General features: G+C 41.8%; 1 protein-coding gene across 1 annotated transcript in view; it reads left to right on the forward strand.

The window, feature by feature from the left end:
• Positions 1-22250, forward strand: part of SETD1B (SET domain containing 1B, histone lysine methyltransferase) — a 70231-nt gene extending 47981 nt beyond the window's left edge. Inside the window, exons 10-18 of the mRNA XM_038372734.2 lie at positions 962-1179; positions 1672-1804; positions 2417-2851; positions 4925-6478; positions 11898-12064; positions 13563-13694; positions 14817-14936; positions 16945-17082; positions 18196-22250. Of these exons, the coding sequence (XP_038228662.1) occupies positions 962-1179; positions 1672-1804; positions 2417-2851; positions 4925-6478; positions 11898-12064; positions 13563-13694; positions 14817-14936; positions 16945-17082; positions 18196-18369 (3071 nt within the window). The 3' untranslated portion in view covers positions 18370-22250. The remainder of the gene's footprint in view (positions 1-961; positions 1180-1671; positions 1805-2416; positions 2852-4924; positions 6479-11897; positions 12065-13562; positions 13695-14816; positions 14937-16944; positions 17083-18195) is intronic.
• Positions 22251-23574: the final 1324 nt, after the last annotated feature.

Below are 23574 nucleotides of genomic sequence, written 5' to 3' on the forward strand. Positions count from 1 at the left end.
AGGACCAAAACTATGCTCTTCCGCCCTCTTCCCTTTTTCTCTCCCCTTCCTCTGACACGGGTGACGGCACCTGCATCCTCCCAGTTACTCAACAAGTCACTGATGTGAATGCCGTCACTGACTCTGGCCTCTCTGAAATCCCACACTCCCGGGTTTTATCCAGGTATTGCTGCTGCTTCCATCACATGCCAGGATCCCGCCTTTGTTCTGTATGTGCACTGCTAAAACACTTGTTCAGGCTCTTGCAGGCTCCTGACTTTACTACTGCAACTGCTGCCTCTCTGGCCTTTGTGCTCCACCTTGTCCTCCCTAAGTCCGTTCAGATATCCACCTGTTCATCTGACTATGTCACTCATCTCTTTGAATCCCTCTGCTGGCTCCTTCTTCTCCACTGCCCTTTTCTGCCCTTACCTTTAGGGCTCTTTACAATACAGTCTCCTTTCCACTTACTGCTCCTGTCTCTTATTTGTGCCACCTCACCCAATCTGCTGTGCCAGGTTTGTCAGCTGCGACCACCCATTTCTCCACAAGCGTCTTTTCTTTCTTCCGCGCTGCCACTTACGCATGGAACGTCTGCCCCAACCTAGTCCATAAAGCCACTCCCCTGTTCTCCAATAAATCGCTCCTCAAGACACACTTCTGATGGAAATCCTGTGATAAATTGCCTACGTAGATGGCCACTAGGTATGACTGAGATCCTTAATATTTCTTGTTCGCCCTCCCCGTTTCCTCCTTCTATTGTTACACCCCCTTGTTGTGCCTTGCCTTAAATCAGACTTCAAATTCTTTGGGGTAGGGACTATCTCTTGCATAGTACAGTAGGGTTTTGTTCCTGATTGGAAACTTTGACCACTGCTATAATACTATTAATAATAATGTTCTGAGCTTACCCATGATAGTTGAATCCTTGACATGAAGGTGTTTTTTATTACAATTCTCTTCTCTTCTTTCCCCTCACCAGAGTCAGAAAGGGACAGAGACATGTCTGATGTTACTTCAGACCTGTCTAAGAAGGATGCAGATGCAGTAGGCCTCCGAAGGAGACCAGCAAGACCATTGGAGCTAGACAGTGAGGGGGAGGAAGGAGATGAGACTTCAGGTAAAGAAGAAGAATCCTGTTCTGAAAAGGAAGACGAGCAGGAGGAAGAGGGAGGATTGGTGAAAGCAGCACCTTGCAAGGTATTTTGCCTCCTCTCCAGTGCGTCACACAATTAAACTGTGGAATTCTCTAACCCTGAGTCTCCAGCTCTAATCACTAGACTACACCTATGAATAAGTGTAGTTAGAGTATCTTAGATAAAATTATATGGGCTACTTTTCCTGATATTCGATGACATAGTTTACTCACCAGCTCAAAACAAATTCCTGTTCCCATCCCCACTGTATAATATTACAAACTTAATGTCTTACAGAGGTGGGCAAACTGTCTTTTAATTTGCCTTTTATTTGATTTTATTGGGACACAACTTTTGAGAGTCTGCACTGATGCACATTGAATTGCATGTCCAGAATTAGTATCTATGAATCTATGAATTATTGTCTGTTTAGGTTTGTTTACTGCATTCGTTACTGTGGTATTTGAGATTTTGGTGTATTTATTAAAGCCAATACACAAAATCAACATATTTTTCTAAAGTTGTCATTAAAATACTAAAATATTTACTGCCAAAGGAGGAAGATGAGGAGGAGGAGGAGGAAGACGAAGAAGAGGAGGAAGATGCTGACGAAGAGGAGGAAGAGGATGAAGATGAAGAAACGGGAGTAGAAACAAGTGAAAAGGAAGATGAGCAGGACTCTGAAGAAGGTATGCCGTCTTACTAGAAACAAAGTAAACTTTAGCTTCTTGTCAGGTCCACATTTTTGTTACAGTAGAATTGCTCACCTCTAGGCCAATTCTTAAGCTTGTATTCCTGCTTAAGTATATATAATAGGGTTGCTTTCATTGAACTTGTTCTAACTTTGTGCATATTGGAGTTTACAGCACTAGGTTATAACAATAACACTCCACCAAATCAAAAATTGAGAATAAAATTTTATTTTAAAATATACTGTAAATCCCCCCTTTGCCTCTCCCCCTTACCCCAATTGCCACTTTTAACAGTGCAGAGAATTTCCCCACGTGCACTCATCCATGCTCACTACCAGGGCACAAGCAGACACCATGATTTCTAGAAGCTCTTCTCTGGGAGCACAGAGCTTCAGAGGACAGTTTTGTTTTATATCATTCAAGAAAAAATATTTTCCCACACTGATTTTTCTTCTAAACGTGAGCTATATTTTTGTCTAAAGAAACCCTTGAAAATCAGGAGGAAATCCCCCAAAAACTCTATCCAGGGGATTAATTTCTGTAGTTTCACATGATCATTTAATGAGGTCATAAAAGGACAGTAATAATAACAACGTCTTATCCTTGCAGAAGATGTAGTGAGTCCCACATCTTCCAAAGCTGAAGCTGAATCATCTGATGAAAGTGAGGACTCCTCAGAATTTGAGTCGAGTTCTGACTCTGAGGAGGAGGAGGAAGAAGAGGAGGAGGAAGAGGTGGTGGCTGAAGATCAAGACAGAGAGGCCATGGCTGCTGAAATAGAGCTTGAGTCTGCTAGTCATGAACTACCAGATGAAGAAAAAGAGACCATCCTGGAGCTGTTTCCAGTGGAAGACTATATGGAAGCAACAAGCCAGGGACTAGGGGTCCCAGCTATGGCCATAAAAGAGGAAGAGATGGAAGAAACCAAGCAACGGGAAGATGAAAGTGGTGAAGTGCCAGAGGAATCTACTGCTGCTGAAGCTTTGATGGTCACGGAGAGAGACCAGGAAGTAAAGCTAGTGCCGTCCCCTATATGCGTAGCAGGTACAGTGGGTTAATGTATCTTGTCATCTGTCGCTGTAGTATCAAAGTATAATATTCTCACAGCATCCAACTCTGCATATTTTTGGTGCCCCTCTTGTCCTTTCCTCCTCCTTATCTCCACAATAATGGGTTGATCCTGGAGATGTCCTCACTGGGGAAGGTGGTTTGGATTGAGCTCTTGATCATCTGGTAAGGTGTTCTGCTGCTGAAAATGCTCTGTGCATTGCACCCAAGAGTCTTATCCTATGTCAGTTTAGTGGCAGTGTCCTTTTGGAGCATAATAATCTTAGGGCATGTCTACACTATAATATAAAACCTGTGGTACTGAATCTCAGAGCCCAGATCAGTGGGCTTGGGCAGCAGGGCTCTAAACTTGCAGTGTGGACATTCACATTCAGGCTGGAGCCTGGTCTCTGAGACCCCGTGAAGTGGGGTGGGAGTGGGGTTGTGTCTCAGAGAACCAGGCTCCAGCGAGAGCCTGAACATCTAAACTGCTATTGTTAGCCCCACAGCATGAGCCCGAGGCAGCTGACCCAGGCTCTAAGATTCAGTGCTGTGGGTGTTTTATCACAGTGTAGACATACCCTTAGAGGTGTGTGAATGAATAAGTGGCCTATGAAGGACCATAGAGTTAATCTACGAAGTGCCTTGTAAATGAGCACTGCGACTCTAAATTTAATGACAGCCAGAAGATGACTCCTTTAGTGCTTTGGTTCTAAAGGAGCTGTGTGACTGGGGAATGGAAAGAGATAGTTAACGGGTGGAATCACAGACCTACATTAGGGGTTTTTCACTTAGCTCCATTGTAAATGAACATTTGTCCCAGCATCCTCCTCCCAGGAGAAGGAAATTGGTGTTCTGGTGTCTTCCTTAAATTCACAGAGTTGTACGTTACGTGTGAAGACAACCTCTAGGAGATTTTTAAAACTGTTATTAAAATAGGAGTGAGGTGGATAAAGCTTGACAATCTACAGGCTGTGCAGAATACCATCACAGGGGGACTGGAGTTCTGGTCCCTGCTCAGCCATTCGCTCCTGGGCTGCCATGGGACCCGGAAGCTCTGTGCTGGTCATAGGCTCCCATTTGGGGACAGAGAAGGAACTACTTTCTAGAACAAGGTCTTGTCCTTGGAGGACACGTGGAGAGACTCTGATACATTCTGGAAACAGCCATATTCCACCACAGGGAAGGTTGCTCTGATGTAGGGAATCTTCATTAGGGGTGGCATATTAGAACGCAGGAGAAATCTATAGCATTAGCATTGGTGCTTCCTATCAAGACATCCCAATGCAATTGCTCAAGAGTGAAATGAGTCAGACCTCCCTGCAAAGGGTGGTAATCCCAGTTTCAGGTTTGCTCCTTAGCATAGACCTGAGAGAACCCTCCGACTGGCCAGACATTTCCATACTCCTTCCTTTTTTCCTCTTGAAAATGTTATTTCAAGCTGCCTCATAGATTGAGTATTGTTGGTTCCTTTTGGCCCTAAGCCCTACGGAGGTAAATAAAATACAAACAAATGAGAGTGTTACAGCTAGAGCAGCATATAAATTGCCTCAGTGATACCAACCGAGTGTATAATTAAAGGGGTCTCCCATTTCTTCCATGTTATGTTCAAGAGTATTGCGCTTCCCCCATGCTCCGTTGCCATTCTTGCTGGTCCTCCAGTTAATTCACTACCTCCTGCAAAAAAACAAAACTAAGGACAGCTCAAGGCTCTTGCAGCCTACTTACTAACAGCCTTTCCCCAATAATTCACTCATGTTTTTTATGGCTGTAAGAAGCCAGCCAAGGCTTTGGTAAGCAAAGTGCTTTGTAAGCTGGAAACCTTGGTCATAGCCTCTAGAGTAGCTAGTCCCCAGATAAATCGCATGTTTTCTGGTGGTCCAGTAGGAATATCTATGGTCGCTTCAGGGTCCTAATTACGCTCCTCTCTACGCTTCCAAAATGGGAAGTGGCAGTTTTTTAAAGCCTCCCAGTGGATATTAGCTGGTTTTGTAATGGCAGCATCTTTAACGTGCACACACTTGGAAATGATTAGCAACTGAATGAAGCTCATTCTGTTTTTCTCTCCAGTGGAAGAGTCTGAACTGGATATCGAGCTGAAACCTACGGTATTAGAGGGTCCAAAGCCTGAATCTCAAGATGAAGAGAGTCTCTGTCTCCCAGCACCAATCGGGGTATTTGAAGAACCTCTACCCAGTAAGAGCCACTTCTTCAGTAAGTCTGATGATAGTGACTTAGAAACCCGAGTTACAGGAAAACTACTATCCGCAGCAGAGGAGGAGAGACTGCTTTGGATTCCTGGACGGGACCTGGTGGTCCATTCGGATTCTGATACTCCCATACTTCCAGCTCATAAGGTGCCACCCTCTACACTTCCCCTTCCCACAACGCCTAGTAAAGAGGAACCTTTACTCCCTCCAGAACATTTCCCTGAACAGTTAACTGTGACCAAAACAGCTCTGGAAGAGGAGCTTCCTAGGACTCCAGGGCGGGATATTATGGCCAAGTCTTCACATGGCTTTGCAAAGTCACAGAGTACGGACACTATTCCAGCCACCCCTGGAAGTGATGCTCCCCTTACAGGAAGCAGCTTGACTTTAAGTTCCCCTCAAGTTCCAGGCAGCCCTTTTTCATACCCATCCCAATCTCCTGGAATTAATAGTGGCATTCCTCGGACTCCTGGGAGGGATTTTAATTTCACGCCTACTTTCCCAGAGCCTGGTGCAACCCTTCCTTGCCTTTTGTCTGGCAAGAAACCATCAGAAGACGAGCCAGAGGAGAAATGTTTTAAAGAACCTCTTAGTGCTTCCCGTACGGTCAGCATGAACAGTGTTCCCTCCCCAATTCCCTTTGCTAGCCCTCCAGAAACTGATTTCCACACAGACATAGATTTGCCACCTGACGAGCCAGTATCTGTAGCCGCCCTGCCATGTGTGCCAGTGGATGGAAAGACATCCACAGAGGAGAGCAAGGTAGCCATGAAATCCGTTTTGCTCTCCCCAGAAGCACCTACTGTGTCTCTTCCTTTCCCTCTTCCTCCTACTCCTTCCTCTCTGCCCACCAAAAGGAAACCAGGCCGGCCAAAACGATCACCTCCTTCGGTCCTCTCGTTGGAGGCCTATCCCAGCAAAACTTCAGAACCTTCTCCTGTCCCAGTTGCCTTGACTGAAAGTGCTGTGAGCAAAGAGTTGTTGGGTGGGCATCCTGATGCTTTTTATGGACTGAAAGATCCTGAAGCAGTCACCCTAGACTTCAGGAATGACAGCTTCCACGAGAAGGTAACCCCGGAGGCCATAGCAGAGAAACTTCCGTTTAAGGAATTAGAGAATCAGTGGAATGAGGACTTCAAAGAAGAGGAGATTCACGTGAAACCTAAAAGACAGTGGCGGAGGCAGAAAAAGACACCTGAAGACATCCCAGTGATTCCTTCCCCTGAATATTCTCCACATCGGCCCCACTTTAGGCCCCGCTCCGAGTTTGAGGAGATGACCATTTTGTATGATATCTGGAATGGAGGAATAGATGAGGAAGATATCAAGTTCATGTGCATCACGTATGATCGCTTGTTACAGCAAGATAATGGTATGGACTGGCTCAACGATACCCTTTGGGTATACCATCCTTATATCCTTTCACACTGAGGTTCTGGATTGAACCTAAAGCATAGTGTTGTCTTGGAAGAGGCAGTGTATTGGTTATTGTTTTAATCATAATTTTCCCCTCATAGGAATGCGTATGGATGTAGTCAGTGGGGTAAAATATCCCATTTCTTCTGATTCCATGTAAAACATTGTTTCGTCTTCATTTAAAAATGTTAATGTGACTCAGAGTAACAAAAGGTAGGAAATTCAAGGTTTAGGCTGACACTGCATTTTTCATTCTTCGTTATTTTTCTCCATTCCAAAGGACATGACTTAAGGGCAGCTTGTTTGCTTAAACTTTTAATTTTCTGCCTTTTTATGGCTTGTGTAATAGCCTTAAATGCATTTTTTTAATTGTTAGAAAATATCCAAAAAGGAGACAAAATTAACTGCACCACCCACCCCTTTTAGTTTTTGGTATGAAGTCTTTACAAAATCCACTTTATTGAATATCATTTGTCTTCCTCATTTGAAAACTCATTTGCAAAAAATAAATGTTATAAGTTTTAAGTAATTGGCATCTACATTTAATAGTACTTTACTTGCTAGGGAAGGGGCTAAGGAGAGGAGAACTGGACAGCTGAGGGTAGGAATGATGGTCCTGGAAAGGAAGAGTGTGTGTGTGTGTGTGTGTGTGTGTGATGTATTTGGTAATTTGCATAATGGCAACATTTGAGATAAATTCCTTCCATTAACAAACGTTATTCTAACACAGGGGTGGGCAAACTTTTTGGCCTGAGGGCCACATCTTTGTATGGAAATGCTCACAAAATTGGAGGTTGAGGTCCAGGAGGAGGTGAGGTCTCTGGGGTGGGGCCAGAAATGAGGAGTTCAGGGTGCATGAGGGGGCTCTGGGCTGGGCCAGGGGGTTGGAGTGAAGGCTCTGAGGTGGGGCTGGGGATGAGGGGTTGGGGTGCAGGAGGGTGCTCCGGGCTGGGATTGAGGGGTGCAGGAGGGTGGGAGGGGGATCAGGGTTGGGGCAGGGGGTTGAGGTGCAGGAGGGGGTCAGGGGTGCAGGCTCCAGGCAGCACTTACCTCAAGCAGCTCCCAGAAGCAGTGGCATGTCCCCCACTCTGTCTCCTACGCGAAGGTATGGCAAGGCGGCTCTGTGTGCTGCCCTGTCCGCAGGCGCCTCCTCTGCACCTCCCATTGGTCGCAGTTCCTGGCCAATGGGAGCTGTGGGGGCGGCACTTGTGGCGGGGGTGGCATGCAGAGCCCCTTGGCTGCCCCTATGCATAGGAGCCGGATGAGGGACATGCCACTGCTTCGGGGAGCTGCGCGGAGCAGGGCAAGCCCCCAACTCAATTCACCGGCTGGAGCGGGGCAAGCCCTAGACCCCGCTCCCTGGTGGGAGCTCAAGGGTTGGATTAAAACGTCTGGAGGACTGGATTTGTCCCCCAGGCTATAGTTTGCCCACCCCTGTTCTAATACCAACTCTTAAGGCCACTGCCTAATCCAGTTAAAAACTTGATTTGTAACTTCCCATCACTGCATCCAATCCTACTTCATTATAAGGTGACTTTATAAAAGTAACTCTACAAGGCTTGGATTTCTTATAACAAGGCATCAAATACAGGGTTGAAGGGCACTTTCAAGTCCATTTGTTTTTGCTAATTCCAGACCTTCTGTGTCAATCCTGTAGTGTTAGAAAGAGGTCATATAAGTGCAGGGTAAATTCCTGGATAGAGCGAAAGGGTCGTGGGTTTCATGCACATGTTTATGGACATATGCTTCCAATCAGGCAACAGAATTCTACTTCTACAAAGATTCCTTCTTCTAGAAGCGCACATAGTCATGTGTATAATTGCTATAATCTGAATACAGTTGTATGTTAATGCTACTTTTGAAGTACATTATAAATGTGTACCCTTTGAGAGGATGCTTCATTTGGCTGATGAAGATTTTATAACAAGAAAAGTCATTTTCAAGGTTTATGAAGACTGTTATGTCTTGATAGGATACTGACAAGTTAAATTGTTTTGAAAAAAAAAAAACCTATTAATCCAAGCTGTAGATAGTAAATGAAATTTTTTTAATTTAATTTTTTGTTTGTTTTTGCATTCTCAGCTTAGACAATTAAACTATGCTTGTTAGCTACACTTTTAGGACCAGTCAGTTTCATTTTTTCACTTTTTTTTTTTTTGCACTAACCTAGTCTGCAAATGCAGAAGAGAATTTTTGTTAAAAATAAAAAAACTGTTTCCATTACAATTTACAGGGGGGAAAATCATTCATATATGAAGCTGCTTAGACATAAAATAGTCATGTGTACAGTAACCTGTTTGCAATGGCTATTTCAAATACGTGCGAATCAGAACTGGAAGGGACCTTGATAAGTCATCTAGTCCAGTCTCCTGCACTCATGACAGGACTAAGTATTATCTAGACCATTCCTGACAGGTGTTTGTCTAACCTGCTCTTAAAAATCTCCAATGATGGAGATTCCACAACCTCCCTAGACAATTTATTCCAGTGCTTAATCGCCCTGACAGTTAAGAAGTTTTTTCTAATGTCCAACCTAAACCTCCCTTGCTGAAATTTAAGCCCATTGCTTCTTGTCCTAGCCTCAGAGGTTAAGAAGAACAATTTTTCTCCCTCCTCCTTGTAACAACCTTTTATGTAATTGAATACTGTTATCATGTCCCCTCTCGGTCTTCTCTTTTCCAGACTAAGCAAGTCCAATTTTTTCAATCTTCTTCAAACTAGGTCATGTTTTCTAGACCTTTAATCATTTTTGTTGCTCTTCTCTGGACTTTCTCCAATTTGTCCACATACTCCTGAAATGTGGCATCTAGAACTGGACACAATACTCCAGTTGAGGCCTAATAAGCACAGAGTGGAGTGGAAGAATTATTTCTCGTGTCTTGTTTACAACACTCCTGCTACTACATCCCAGAATGATGTTCACTTTTTTTTTTTTTTTTTTTTGCAACAGCGTTACACTGTTGACTCTCATTTAGCTTGTGGTCCACTATGACCCCCAGATTCCTTTCCGCAGTACTCTTTCCTAGGCAGTCATTTCCCATTTTGTATGTGTGCAACTGATTGTTCCTTCCTAAGTGGAGTACTTTGCATTTGTCCTTATTGAATTTCATCCTATTTACTTCAGCCCATTTCTCCAGTATGTGTAGATCATTTTGAATTATAATCCTATCCTCCAAAGCACTTGCAACCTCTCCCAGCTTGGTATCATCTGCAAACTTTATATATGTACCCTCTATATCATTATCTAAAATCATTGATGAAGATATTGAACACAACCGGTCCCAGAACTGATCCCTGCTGGACCTCACTCGTTATGCCCTTCCAGGATGACTGTGAACCACTGATAACTACTTTCTTGGAATGGTTTTCCAACCAGTTATGCACCCATCTTATAGTAGTTCCATCTAGGTTGCATTTCCCTAGTTTGTTCATGAGATGGTCATGCGAGACAGTATCAAAAGCTTTACTAAAGTCAAGATATACTATGTCTACCGCTTTCCCCCCATCCACAAGGCTTGTTACCCTGTCAGAGAAAGCTATCAGGTTGGTTTGACGTGATTTATTCTTGACAAATCCATGCGGACTGTTACTTATCATCTTTTTATCTTCTAGATGTTTGCAAATTGATTACTTAATGATTTGCTCCATTATTTTTCCGGATACAGAAGTTAAGCTGACTGGTCTATAATTCCCTGAGTTGTCCTTTTTATAGATTGGCACTATATTTGCCCTTTTCCAGTATTCTGGAATCTCTCCCATCTTCCATGACTTTTCAAAGACTAATGGTTCAGATATCTCCTCAGTCAGCTCCTTGAGTATTCTAGGATGCATTTCATCAGACCTTGGTGACTTGAAGACATCTAACTTGTTGAAGTAATTTTTAACTTGTTTTTTCCCTATTTTATTATAGTGACAATAAATCCTTGTAGGCAAGGTTTACTGAACTGAAGTGCTTGTTTTAAGGCCATCTGGTGAGAATGAAGATTGGTGTCATAACTGTTTTAATAGTCTTTCAGTGTGATGTGATATGATAATACTTGTCTTCCTGTATAACTTTGACCTAGGACCTCAAAGCACTTAACAAACACTCATGAATCCTTGCCATACCCTTGTATTGGGGGGAAAAATAATTATCTTTGCAATTGTGGAAACTGAGGCACAGATAAATGAATTTTGTCACCCAAAGTCAGCTGCGTTTCATGGCAGAGCAGAGAATATAATCTTTTGTTCCCATCCCCAGCTCCAACCACTGCATCGTGCTGTTTTCTATATAGGTCCATATTAGGGAGAGGAAGGGTGTGGGTGAACATTTAATATTACAACCAAACCAGTCCTAAGTTTTGATTGGCCAATGAGGAGTTCAGAATGGGGTTTGGAATATCTGCCTGGACCTGATTCTGCTCCTGTGAAAGTCTGGGGAGTTGTGCTAAGATTAATCAGGAGCTGGGTTTGAGAAAGGGAATGTCTCCTTGCCCTCTCCATCACTATATCAAGTGATGATTCTTTGCTGCCATGATACGTTCATGGTATCTTGACCACAGTCTGAGATGTTGCGAGGAAGTTCTAGAAACACTACAAGTGGGTAGAAAATGTCATTAAAAACATACTGCTTAGCCAGTTTACTCAGGTGGCTGTGGTCTCTGTCCATGGTCATGTACTTTGCAGAAGTCATCTCCCGAACAGCCTTTTCTTGACAAATGGGCCCTTTCCCCTCTTTCATTTCATTATATTTCTTCATTATTCTTTGTTTTAATGTATTTTGCTGCCCCAGAGCATTATAGTGACAAATAAAGAAATGTCCATTTCTCATGTAGGGATGTGGGGTTGCCCTCAAAACTGTTTAATTTTCTGAGCTCATGGAAGGTACCAGATTGTTGGCCCTGGAGGCTGAAGTTCTTTCAGTAGCTATTGATCATGTACAGCATGGGAACAGCAATGCTAACTTGTCCCACTACCACTCTGCCCCATCCTTTATCTTGAGGGACCCAACTCTAGGGGTGAGCAATTAGTTTGGTCTTTGTTGCCCATACAGTCCCTGGCCTCTTTGTGGAGACTGTCAATTAGTGCCAATAATGATGGTGTCCTTTGTCTACAGGGAAGTAGACTGAGATGCCCAAACTCACTTCACATGGTCACCACGGAACCATTAGATGGAAACCACTTTCATTTGCTGAATCCTAAAACCTGCAAAAAAAAAAAACAACAAAAAACACACAACCCTTTCCAGTGTCCAGTTGCCTAACAGTTAGATTTTCACTTCTCTAATAGCTTGTTTTGGCAAACAGTCTTAATTTCCTTCTTTTTTTTTTTTAATAGCATTGAAATTGTCCACATGGCTGTAAGAATCAAATACCAAGGAGAGAGTTTTTTTGTCTGATTTCCACGTATAGCTGGGTTTCTCCTTAACTTAGTTCCACCTACTAGCTTTTCTACCCCGAAGAAGAAGAAGCGGGATGATGGCATGCGGGAACATGTTACAGGTTGTGCACGAAGTGAAGGCTATTACAAAATTGATAAGAAGGACAAACTTAAATACCTCAACAATAGTCGTGCATTTGCAGAGGAGCCGCCAGCTGATACACAAGTAAGGAAACTCATATTGCTGACTGCATCCTTGAGTTAACTGGATTTGTCTTGAAATGTGGTGTTAGTAACTCTCCTTTCTGAGATGGCATTAAGCCAGTACCCCAGTGTGGCTTTCCCTGTTGGAAGTATTGCCTTTCAGATGAGAAATAAAACAGAGATCCTATTGAGTCAAGGTCATTAAAGGTCCCAGGCTATTTTTTGTAAGAGTGGGGGTGTCTTCCCCCTTTGTCCTGGCCAAATTCCAATATGGGGAAATGCATTCTGCCTACTTAAATGTCCCTGTTTGGTAGAGTTATATATGGTGACCTCCTCTCCTAAACTGTTCTGCATTGTCACTGGTGTGTTCTCAATGTCTGCTCTATGCACCCCATTGCAGGGGCATTTCCACAGTGGCTGTATATCCTTATGTATATGTATAGTTTGTCATTCTGGAAGTACTTTGGGGATTGAGGAACCTGTTTTTCAATATAGATCTAAAATACTTTATTGGGGTTGCATATACAAAGGTATCATGTTGCAGAGCAAGGAGGTGTGATAGAATGATCAGAGGAATGGAAAGATTTGTATATGAAGGGAGACTGAAGACTCATAAACTCTAAGGTCAGAAAGGGACCATTATGATTACCTTTCCCACCCTCCCCTGTATAGACCCATAACCTCAGAAACTGCGACTGTTTAGATAAAGAGGGGAGGTGATAGAGGTAATCATATTAACCAGTGACATAGAGAAGGCAAATCAAGTGCTCCTATTTACCTTTCAAGGGGACATTTCATGAAATTGAAAGTTATTAAATCTAAAACTGATCAAATTAAATATTCTTTTAAACAAAGCATAACTAACCTATTGAAGTAATTTCCAGGAGGTGTCAGTAAGGCCAAGAGATTAGTGTAGTATTCAAGACAGAATTAAACTTTATGGATAATGAGAAACTCCACAATTATATTAGATAGGAGAAAAAAAAATTGTGAGAAGGGCTAGAAGACCTCATGCTACAAGGGATCAGCCAACCAGTGACTGACTAGGATTAGGAAGAAACTTATCTCTAAGAGCAAGTTAGTCAGTATGGGTGCACTATGAAGATTTTGCACCTTCCTCTAAAGCATATGGTAGTGGCCACTGAGAGAGACCAAATATCTGGCTACATGGACCACTGACAACTGACCAGTTGATCAAGTCTTACAATTTCTGTGTTGTGTGGCCGTGTTGGAAGTAGAACCCAGGAGTCCAGATTCTCTGAAACCTGCCTTCCCTAGTAGACCACACTGCAGATATACTGTAGGGAGGAGTTTTTCACTAGCCAGGGCAGACTGTGTTAACTAATCCAATAGTTTCTACTCTGATTCTGTGATAAGATATGTACTGGCTGTGTGAGGATGTGCATCAAACTCCTCACTGGCTCAGCTTTCATCTCTCACTTGTCTCTAGAAAATGTACAAATGGATTGCCCCAAATTTTTTTAAATTGCAACTCCTAAACTGTTCTTCTTTGTTTGCAGGGAATGAGCATCCCTGCCCAACCTCATGCTTCCACCCGGGCTGGCTCTGAGAGGAGGTCAGAGCAACGCAGGCTTCTCTCATCCTTCACTGGTAGCTGTGACAGCGACCTACTCAAATTTAACCAACTCAAGGTAGGTCATGCAACCAGATTTTTATTCTGAGAATTGGAGAGCACAGGTCAGGTGCTGGTTAGGAATAAGCTAAGGCAAGGCCAGCTAAAAGCCACAGATCCATGACAAAACATGTGATTTATAAATCTAGCTATGATGCCATATATTTCCTTATCACATTAAACTGTGTATTACTCTGTAGCAGTATGTCTGGGAGCAAGAGCTATTTAGTACAATATGTCCAGTAGCTTCAACTGCATGATCAAGGGGGTTGATAATGGGACAAAGAGACTCATCTGTGAATTGTGGGTTCTAATCTAGTTCAGATTAGTAGTAACCAGAAGTAGTTACCATCTGATGGCTGTGTAGCCTGTGTGAAATTAGATGGTGATCTCTGTCCAGTTCCTAGTGGACATGTATTTGCATCACAAAAACCTCCTCCACATTTGGGCATCCTTGTTCGACATCTCACTGAAGGTTTGAGTGGGGTTTCCAGACTGAACTGTCTTCTCACCCCTTAGTTGTACTATCTCTTCAGAACAGCGGGTAGTTTGAGGTACTTTGGCCTGGGATATTGACTTTCGGGAGAACTAAATGCACTTAAAATTCCAAACAATACAACCGCTAGATCTCTTTGATCTAATGTTCAAATACCTAAAGGGAATGGAAAGAAACAAATCAGCGGGAAATCCAGGGGGCAGAGGTCAGCATATGTACCCTGTGGGGTTTAACACATGATAGGCAGTGACAATAAAACAGGAAGCAGACAATCAATGAACAAATGGAGTTGAGCCCCAGACCAAAACTGTGCTTTAGACACTGGGCTGTATCTCCTTTGCCCTAAAGGGGCCTGTTCTACCAACTTTCGCAAAAACATGCAGTGAATCAGGGCAGGGCTGGGAGTAGATGACGTCTACTCAAGACGATGTCTTCCCTTCTTTAACCGCTAGACTACACTCCTTTTCATAGCTAACATGGAGGTAATTAATAGTCTAATTTAACTATAGAGTCAGGTGCCACATGCTGCAATGTCACACTTGTGGCATGGAACACACTGCAAATGCTCTTTCTTATGTGCTGTGTACTGTGCGGATTGCTGTTTCGTTTTTTGCTCATGATGGTTTGGGGTTGTTTTGTACACAGTTTCGGAAGAAAAAGCTAAAATTCTGCAAGAGTCACATTCACGACTGGGGCCTTTTTGCTATGGAGCCCATTGCAGCTGACGAGATGGTGATTGAATATGTGGGTCAGAACATCAGACAGGTAAGCTGGATTTCCTCACGGGTGACCACAGGGCCTTTGCCATGATTCAGTGTGGAAGGCCACATGTATCTGTCCGCCGTAGCATCACTTTTCATACCTCCCTGGGTTTATTCATCTTCTCCATCCCGCTTGTGAATTCACAAGCACTAAAGCTTCCTTGAGGCTTTCAATACTGCACGATTGCATACATCTTGAGTGTTTCTTCTGGGGTTTTTTGTACATGGCTCAGTTCTCTTGCTCTGTTTTCTCCTGCCTGCCCCCTGTTCTCTGGAAACCCAGAGGGTAACATATGCAAGGCAAAGTCATTGTGCAGAATCCTATTGATGATATGTCACATATGTGTGGAAATGAGGATAAGATAAAAGACTCTAATTTATGATTTTTGACAAGACAAGTTTAAAATGCTTTTGTTCACATGATGGACTGGCTGGTCCCTTTAATGCTGAGTGGTGACACCTCGGTGTGCATTTAAAAAAAAACAACGGTTGTTTAGAATCCCCGATCAATGTAGGCTGGAGCAGGATTTCTCGAAACAGGATTAAATCCAGACATATTCTCAGAATTTTTGTCTTTTTTTTTTTTTTTTTAATAGATTGCCATAAATTTACACAGCCCTTTAGCTACCCATTCACTGCTCTGAGTGAACATACAATCTGTAAGGCAAATGAGACACAGACATGAAGAAGCTGTGCTATAGATAAGGCTGAGAATCACCTACTTTTTGAAAATGATTATTGTAAGGGCTCTAAAATCCAAATTTGGGGTCATTTGAGCAATTGGGTTCCTGAGATACAACTCTCCCCACCCCATAAAACATCAGCTGTTTACAAAAAAAACCCACATGATTCTTCTAAAATTTTGTTGCCCGCATCTGGGGCTCAAACTAATGCTCTGATCTTCCCCAAAATGATATTATCCCATGGGATTGATCTCAGCTTGTACACTGGGGAAGCAATACTGAATAAATTATTGAGGGCAAAGTTTGGAACTCCAGGTCAGCACAAGATAACCTGATGTGTCTAAAACAGTTAAACTGCACGTGTAGCAAGACTAGGGCTCTGTTGAAGCCATAGAGGGTGCAGGCAGCTCAGGGTTACACACTGTACTCATTGAGCCTCAACTGCATCTATGCACTGTGAGTTCAAGCCCTACCTCTGGCAGATTTCAGAGATGTACATTGTTCACAGTAGCTATTCTCTGCCTGTATCGTGCAGGGGCTCTTTCTGGAAATTTTGCCCTGACCAAATTTCTGGTTTAAGAGCATAATTTTAAAGTTCTTTAAAATCCACATGCAGAGTCCAATTGTACTTTAGAAGTATTGTAAAAGGAGAAATTGAGCGGGATGTGATGAAAGGAATCCAAGTGACTGGGACATGGGTTCTTGATACACATTCCTCCTTACATGAGCTGGGCAGAGCATTTTCGGAGTTTTACAATCTTTTTCAGTGCAGAGCTAGGGGCCCTGCCAAGTGTTGTCCTCAGTGTAGGTTTCAGTGGTGTATGAATTTAAAACAGGGGTTCTCAAACTGGGGGTCAGAACTCCTGAGGGGGTCACAAGATCATTACATGGGGGGTCATGAGCGGTCAGCCTTCACCCCAAACCCCACTTTGCCTCCAGCATTTATAATGGTGTTAAATATATAATAAGAGTTTTTAATTTGTAAGGGGGGTCGCACTCAGAGGCTTGCTATGTGAAAGGGGTCACCAGTACAAAGGTTTGAGAATCACTGATTTAAACTGTAAAGCAGGCTTTTCTAAAGTCCAAAGGAATTAGGTGCTGAATCCCATTTGAAATTCAGTGCCTAATCTTTGAACATCCCATCCTAAATGCTTGTCCTTTGAATTCTAAGTCTATCTTCTCTTGAATAATTTGGGGACATGCATATCTTTTTAAATCCCGAATGGCAGTTTTGGTTTGTGCCTTTTAAATTAACTGCATGTAAATCCCATGTACTTTACTGCCCGTCTCTACTGCACACGCTGACTCGACAATTGGTTTGCCCGGTAGGTCATTGCAGACATGCGAGAGAAGCGATACGAGGATGAAGGCATTGGGAGCAGTTACATGTTCAGGGTCGACCATGACACCATCATTGATGCAACAAAATGTGGAAACTTTGCCAGGTTCATTAATCATAGCTGCAATGTAAGTATCGCTTCGCTTATGCTTCCGAGAGTTGGCCTTTACTTACAGATAAACCAGCCAGACACTCGGTTATACTCTGAGGTGGTGATGTTTAATAGGAACTGAAATCAACATACTGATAAGCTGATGTGGGTCAAGACTAGTATAAAGAACTGGTATGAGGGGACTGGAAGATCTAAGTTGCAACAAGTTAGAGTCAGCTCTGAATTTGGCCCCAGAAACCCGACTGTATCTAAAGATCCTGGAGAGACCCTATTGTACGGTGTTTAGGGAAAGCGTATTTAAAACAAAACATAGCCCTAACACTGGTATGGGAACAGTCTCCAAATGGTGTTCATGTAGGACCAGGGTTGTCTGTCTCCTCCAGGCGGGGACTCTGCCTTCGTCTGTGTTCTGTACAGTACTGGGCAGACTGTGTGCACTCAATAAGTAGTAATAATTTGGGTGTCTGAGTCATTACCGCCTCCCACCTGAGATTCCAAAGCCTGTAGGCACCGTTCATGCTGACTGAACAAACTGTCACGATCTGTACCTTAGAAAAAGGATATGAAGGCTGAACTTTGTTTTCTGTCTTAATTCCGCCAGGTTTCAGAGTAGCAGCCGTGTTAGTCTGTATTCGCAAAAAGAAAAGGAGTACTTGTGGCACCTTAGAGACTAACAAATTTATTAGAACATAAGCTTTCGTGAGCTACAGCTCACTTCATCGGATGCATTTGGTGGAAAAAACAGAGGAGAGATTTCTGTGTATGATAAACCCATTGTTTCATGTTCTGTGTGTGTATATAAATCTCTCCTCTGTTTTTTCCACCAAATGCATCCGATGAAGTGAGCTGTAGCTCACGAAAGCTTATGCTCTAATAAATTTGTTAGTCTCTAAGGTGCCACAAGTACTCCTTTTCTTAATTCCGCCAATAAATCTTCCCATTCCCATAAGGAATTGAGTATGGCAGGGAAAAAAAGTGAAAGCCCCACACCCCAGCCCCAGGAAAAGGACCTGTGCCCCTCTGTAAAAATAATTGCAACATTTCAGCTAATTTAAATAACTGCTAGAGAAGCCAGCACATCTAAAACTTTCAGAAAATTAACCCCTTTCCCAATTTGTCATCCCTGCAGCCAAATTGTTACGCTAAAGTCATCACCGTGGAGTCTCAGAAGAAGATTGTCATCTACTCGAAGCAGCACATCAGTGTGAATGAGGAAATTACCTATGACTACAAGTTTCCAATCGAGGATGTAAAGATCCCGTGTCTGTGCGGCTCTGAGAACTGCAGGGGGACCCTGAACTAATCCCGAGGCTTCTCGTCACACTTGCACCTTCGGCCATGTCAGAACTGCGGTAACCAGGTGTGGTTGCACTTTGCCAAAAAAAAAAAAAAAAAAAAGAGAGAGAGAGAGAGAGAGAGAGAGAGAGAGAGAGAAGAAAACCAAGCAAGTTTCGCACTTCTGTCAGGATCACAAGTGAAAGCAAAAAGCGCACATGCATAACTAGGACTGTTCACGTTTCAGGTGCTCTTCCTCGTCAGATCCAACACACGCAAAAGGTGATTACCACTTTGTGGCATAGTATATCCAAACACTAGCTTCTCTCTGTTCAGTCTCTATTTTATTGCTCATCGTACGATAATGGTACCGTTGTTGTTGTTGTTGTTGTTTTTGTTGTAAACCTTTGTCTTTCTATAAATGCTGCTACCTTTTTTCTCATCAGTTTGTTGTTTGAAAAAGACATTCAACGTTTAAATGTGAAGCAGAGACTGAAAATGCCATAAAGGTTTGTTGGGAGCTTGATTGGCTGAAATTGCACAGACTTTTCAGAGTAAGCTGTAAATAAATGTATGGTTGATGTTACAGAGCAAGCCAGAGGCTTGGATGCAAGAGTGTGAGTGTGTATGTGTATGCTTGGGTGTGTCTCAAGTGAGACTGTAAATGAACTGTCCTGCCTTTTCCTTAGAGATGGGCCTGATCAATTCCTCTGACCCAAACATCCTGGAATGCTGGGGAACATTCAGCTCTGTAATGGGCCTGAACGTAACGCCTTAGGCTCACCTCTAATTTTCACATGCCATGCTGGTATTTTGGGGGGATCAATAGCTCTGTTACCATACAGGCAAAATATTTAATACCACACTCTGTATAATTAATAAGTTTAATCAGTTACTTAGTCCTTACTCGCGAAAGGTGGCTTGATAAATGGCCTTTTATGTATCTACATTTCTGGTGGATCTGTTCCTCTTTCACTCAAAATATCGAGGCTGAAATTAAATGATCAGTGCAGTCATTGTTCTACATGCTGTAGAAATCTTACTGTCTTTTAAGCATACACTACCAGAACAATTAATGGAAGATGGCACTGAGATTTCTTTCCCTATAAGAAACCAACTGCTGGGTTTCTTTTGTTGTTTATTTCCAACTTTGCCTCTTGACATGCAACCTTCTTTCCCCCCCACCACGACTTTTCATTCAGACTGTTTGCTCTGCACTTGTATGGGCGAGATTCTTGTTCTACTACTAAAGGGCTATATTCTGCCACTCTCACTCACACTGAGCAGTACCTGAAATTAGTCCCATTCATTTCAATAGGACTAATTATGAAGTAAGGCACTGCTCTAAGTGCATGAGGGTATCAGAGTCTGTCCCAAACTGTACAGTATGAAAATTGGGTTTTAAAAAAGTTTAACTTACAAATAAAAACATTTATTTTCCTTTTAGAAAATATTTGATCACTGTAAGTGTATGAAATGAAATCCTTAGTTTTGTACTAGGGGTTCCATTTCAAATGAGCCAGAATTCCATGCAAGTATTTCTTTTGATCTGAAATATTATTTGGCCACTTGAAGGTAAGCAGATCAGTCTTTCAAACCATATTCTATTCCTCCTGCTTACAAGTGGAACTTAGTTGTACTAAGCCATTTAAAAAAAAAAACACTTTGTAGAGGGAAAATCGTACTGTTATCACAGTAACTAAAAATCTTTTCCCTTGAGAGTAAATTGGACAACTGAGTTCCATACTTTCTTCTGTCTAATGACGATTACTGCCTGATCATGCTTCAATGATCAGAAGTTGGAATCTTGGAAATTAGTTTTTTAGAAGTTATTTATACTGCATATGTATTTGCCAGGACTGTATTACAGTATGTAGCATGTAATATGGGGTAGACTTCTATATTTCATTTCTCTTTCAAGCAAAAGACCTAGAGGACCTGGAACATATGACTGATACAAGCTGCCTTAATATTATTTGCATTTCTAGCTGAGGATAGTTACATTGTCCCTGAGATTGGACATGCAATAGTTATTCCTTTTATTTATTTTGTTTTTGTTTTGTTGGCCCCCCCACACACACACCCCACCCAATAAATGCTTTCTGAAAATCTCCTCAACAGTGGATATTTGTGACCCAAAGACATAAATTTATTAGAAGCACAAGTGGTTTCTGTCTTTGAGAGCTGATTATAACTACAGCTGCATTGGGAGCATTTTGAAATTAAGCCAACTGCTCCTTTATTTGTTTTAATATGATTCTTCCTTTCATACTGTATCTCCAGTTGGCATGTCTAAGGCTTTGGGGACTGCACTAAAGTCTTTTGTTTCAGAACTAAAGTTCTGAATATCAAACCCATATTAATTTCTCTGCCTTCTTCCTTTCCATCCCTTCAAACTACTGTATCAACGTTGGTTTCTTACAAATACATGGTCTAGTCTGCATGTACAATATGTTTCCTATGACACTGATGACCCCAGTGGATTGTGAGAGATGATAGGATGGCCACATGCAATTGCCTTTGTCTTTATTATGGAGAAGCAGCCTAGAGAGACTCTGGCCAAGATTAAAAAAATGAGACTAATATTAGTTTCCTCGGGTGAAATTTTCAGAAGTGCTGAAGTACCATTAGCTTCTAAGTCACTCTGGCACTTTTGGAAATGTTATCCCTAAATCCCTATCTAGACTCTTAAATAACTACCCTGACTTTTCCAAAGTGTTCAGCAGCCAGCTGCTTCCATGGGAGCAGCCGAGTGCTCAGCACTTTTGAAAAAACAGGTTACGTATTTCAGAGTCTAAATATGAGCTTAGAAGCCTGACTTCATGCTTCTTTTTTTGTGTGTGTGTTTGTTTGTTTCCCTTCAGAATCTTGGCTTGCAGGGCCCAGTATGCAAAGCTTCCATCTTGAATTGAGCAGCCTCTGAGTGGGCCAGGATGGAGTATTTGATGGTGGGACTTGTAGTCTCCAAAGGATGTCTCATCTGACATTAAATGAGTGGCAGCAGTGGCCTCCATTTTATGCATACTCGTTTTGGCCGCCTCATTCCTGGCAAGTCACCCACCTGGTCTTGGTTGGGCAATGTCTGGGCACTCTACAGATACAAATATGTATGTGGGCCGCTGTGCCAGTTACACATTCATGACTCTTCCTAGTTATAAAGGCTGGTACCCTACAAAACCTGAGATTGATGAGCAATCTCATGTGTGATATATAGACATCAGCCCAAGACTGGCAGAGCCTCATGCCGTGCTAAACTGGGTGTTGCCATAGCCATTAAAAGCTCATTGTAATGTGGGAAGTTTTCAAGGGGGGGGGGGACTACTAAAATTAAATCTTGCCAGGCATTCTTCTTTGGGGGGGTATTTACAGAAGTATTTTTCTTCATTGAAGACCATATCCTTAATTCTGCTTGGGCTTACATTAACAACAAACAAAAAGATTGAATGTGTTCACTGTTAAATTTTATCCCCTGAAACTGAATCACTTTATGCATCTGCTACGTGAAACAATCCCAGAAAATAACACAAAAGTTGTGGAAAAGTAGTTGCAAGTTCTATTGTCCCCAAGCATGAATGAGCTGGCTTTAAGTATATTTGTAAATGCCTTAGAAATTGGCATACATAGTAAGTGCCCTCTCTGCTTGAAAAACCTGCATGTCCTGCCTGCCGTGTTCATTTATCTGTCAGTTTCACACCAATATTTTCCAATTCCAGAACTATGTTGGGTCCCATAAATAATCTGTAACTATCAAGGGGTGGGAAGGGGCTCATCTTGCAGATATTTATATTGTACAGAACAGCTTATTTCTACAAGAAAAACATTTTTAAACTCTGACTATGTAGACAGTAGATTCAGTTCTGGTTTTTGTGACCTTTTTCAGGGATCATTTCAGTGCATTTCTATATAAAATAAAAATTTAAGGAAAAAAGGATTTTGAAGTTTAAAAAAATGCATCTTCTGTACATAGGCAAACTTAAGAATCTTCTCTTCAGACACTGTTTCTTGTAGAAACATGTTGAATTTTTTTGCTGATTTCTTTGTACTTCAAGAGCATGTAAATAATTTATTAAAAGTGGCTATTGTAATTTGGAATTCTTTTTAAAAAGAAGATTCCAGCTCTAACTCATGTCAGGATGACAGGGGAGGGAGAAGGAATGGTTATAGAAAAGGAGCTGGTGGCATTTACAGCTTGTGTCAAGCTTTGTATAATGTAAATTCTGTATAAATTTTTTTTTTGTCAAATAAGTAGATGAAATTAGAAGCATTAAGAAACTGAAGACAAAAGAATGCCAAGTGGAGGCTTTGTTTTTGTTTTTGTTTGCCAGTCTGAAACCTAATGTGCAAAATCTATTTATTTCAAGCGAGGAAATATGTACAGTCTATTAATAGACAACCTAAAATATATTTAAGCAAATCTGCATCTGGATTTTTTCAATTTAATGTGTTTTTTTTATAAATTTCCTCTTTAATTGCAATTGTAATATTTGTACAAGTGAAAAGAAACACATTGTAAAGGACACTCTAATCCAATCAGCAGTTTTAAAAACAAAACCTAAAAAGCTGCCCTCATTCCTTGCTGTTTCATGGGTTCTGTAAACAGGTTGTTTTAATTCACAGTGTGAAGGTTAAGGGCCTCCTTTAAAAGGAGGCAGGTAAAATGGTTTGCAATAAATAAAAATTCTTTTTTTTTTTTTAATTCTCTTTAAAAAATCTCTGCTTTGAAGATTTAGGGTTTCTGCTTTCGCTTTTGTTAAGCAAATTTATAAATTTAGGGATGTTTTGTGCATATAGATTCTGTCATCAGTATGTATCTTGTTTTGAAGAAAGTGTTTTGTTGTGGATGTGTCATGCTGTATATATTTGTTCATATTTTTTGTGAATTGAATACTATGTACCATTGTATTATAGTAACTTTTATAAAGCAAACCATAAATATACTGACTTTTCTTACAGAAAAAAACACTATGTTGTGCTTATTATTCTATTACAGTAGCATCTAGAGGCCTCTGAGATTAGGGACCCCATTGTGCTAAGCCTTGTATGGATACACAATAAGAGACTGTCCCTATCCTGAAGAGCTACATTTTATTAACATACCCATGTGAATCTCATTGCAGGATCAGGGCCTACAAACATAGAGCCCAGTTCTGTCACACTTTGTTACATGAGTAACCCCGTTGACTTCAGTGTGACTGTTTGCATGGGTAAGGATCACTTACTTGAATAAGAGTTG

This window comes from Dermochelys coriacea, chromosome 15 (assembly GCF_009764565.3).
Source record: "Dermochelys coriacea isolate rDerCor1 chromosome 15, rDerCor1.pri.v4, whole genome shotgun sequence".
Taxonomy (NCBI): domain Eukaryota; kingdom Metazoa; phylum Chordata; order Testudines; family Dermochelyidae; genus Dermochelys; species Dermochelys coriacea.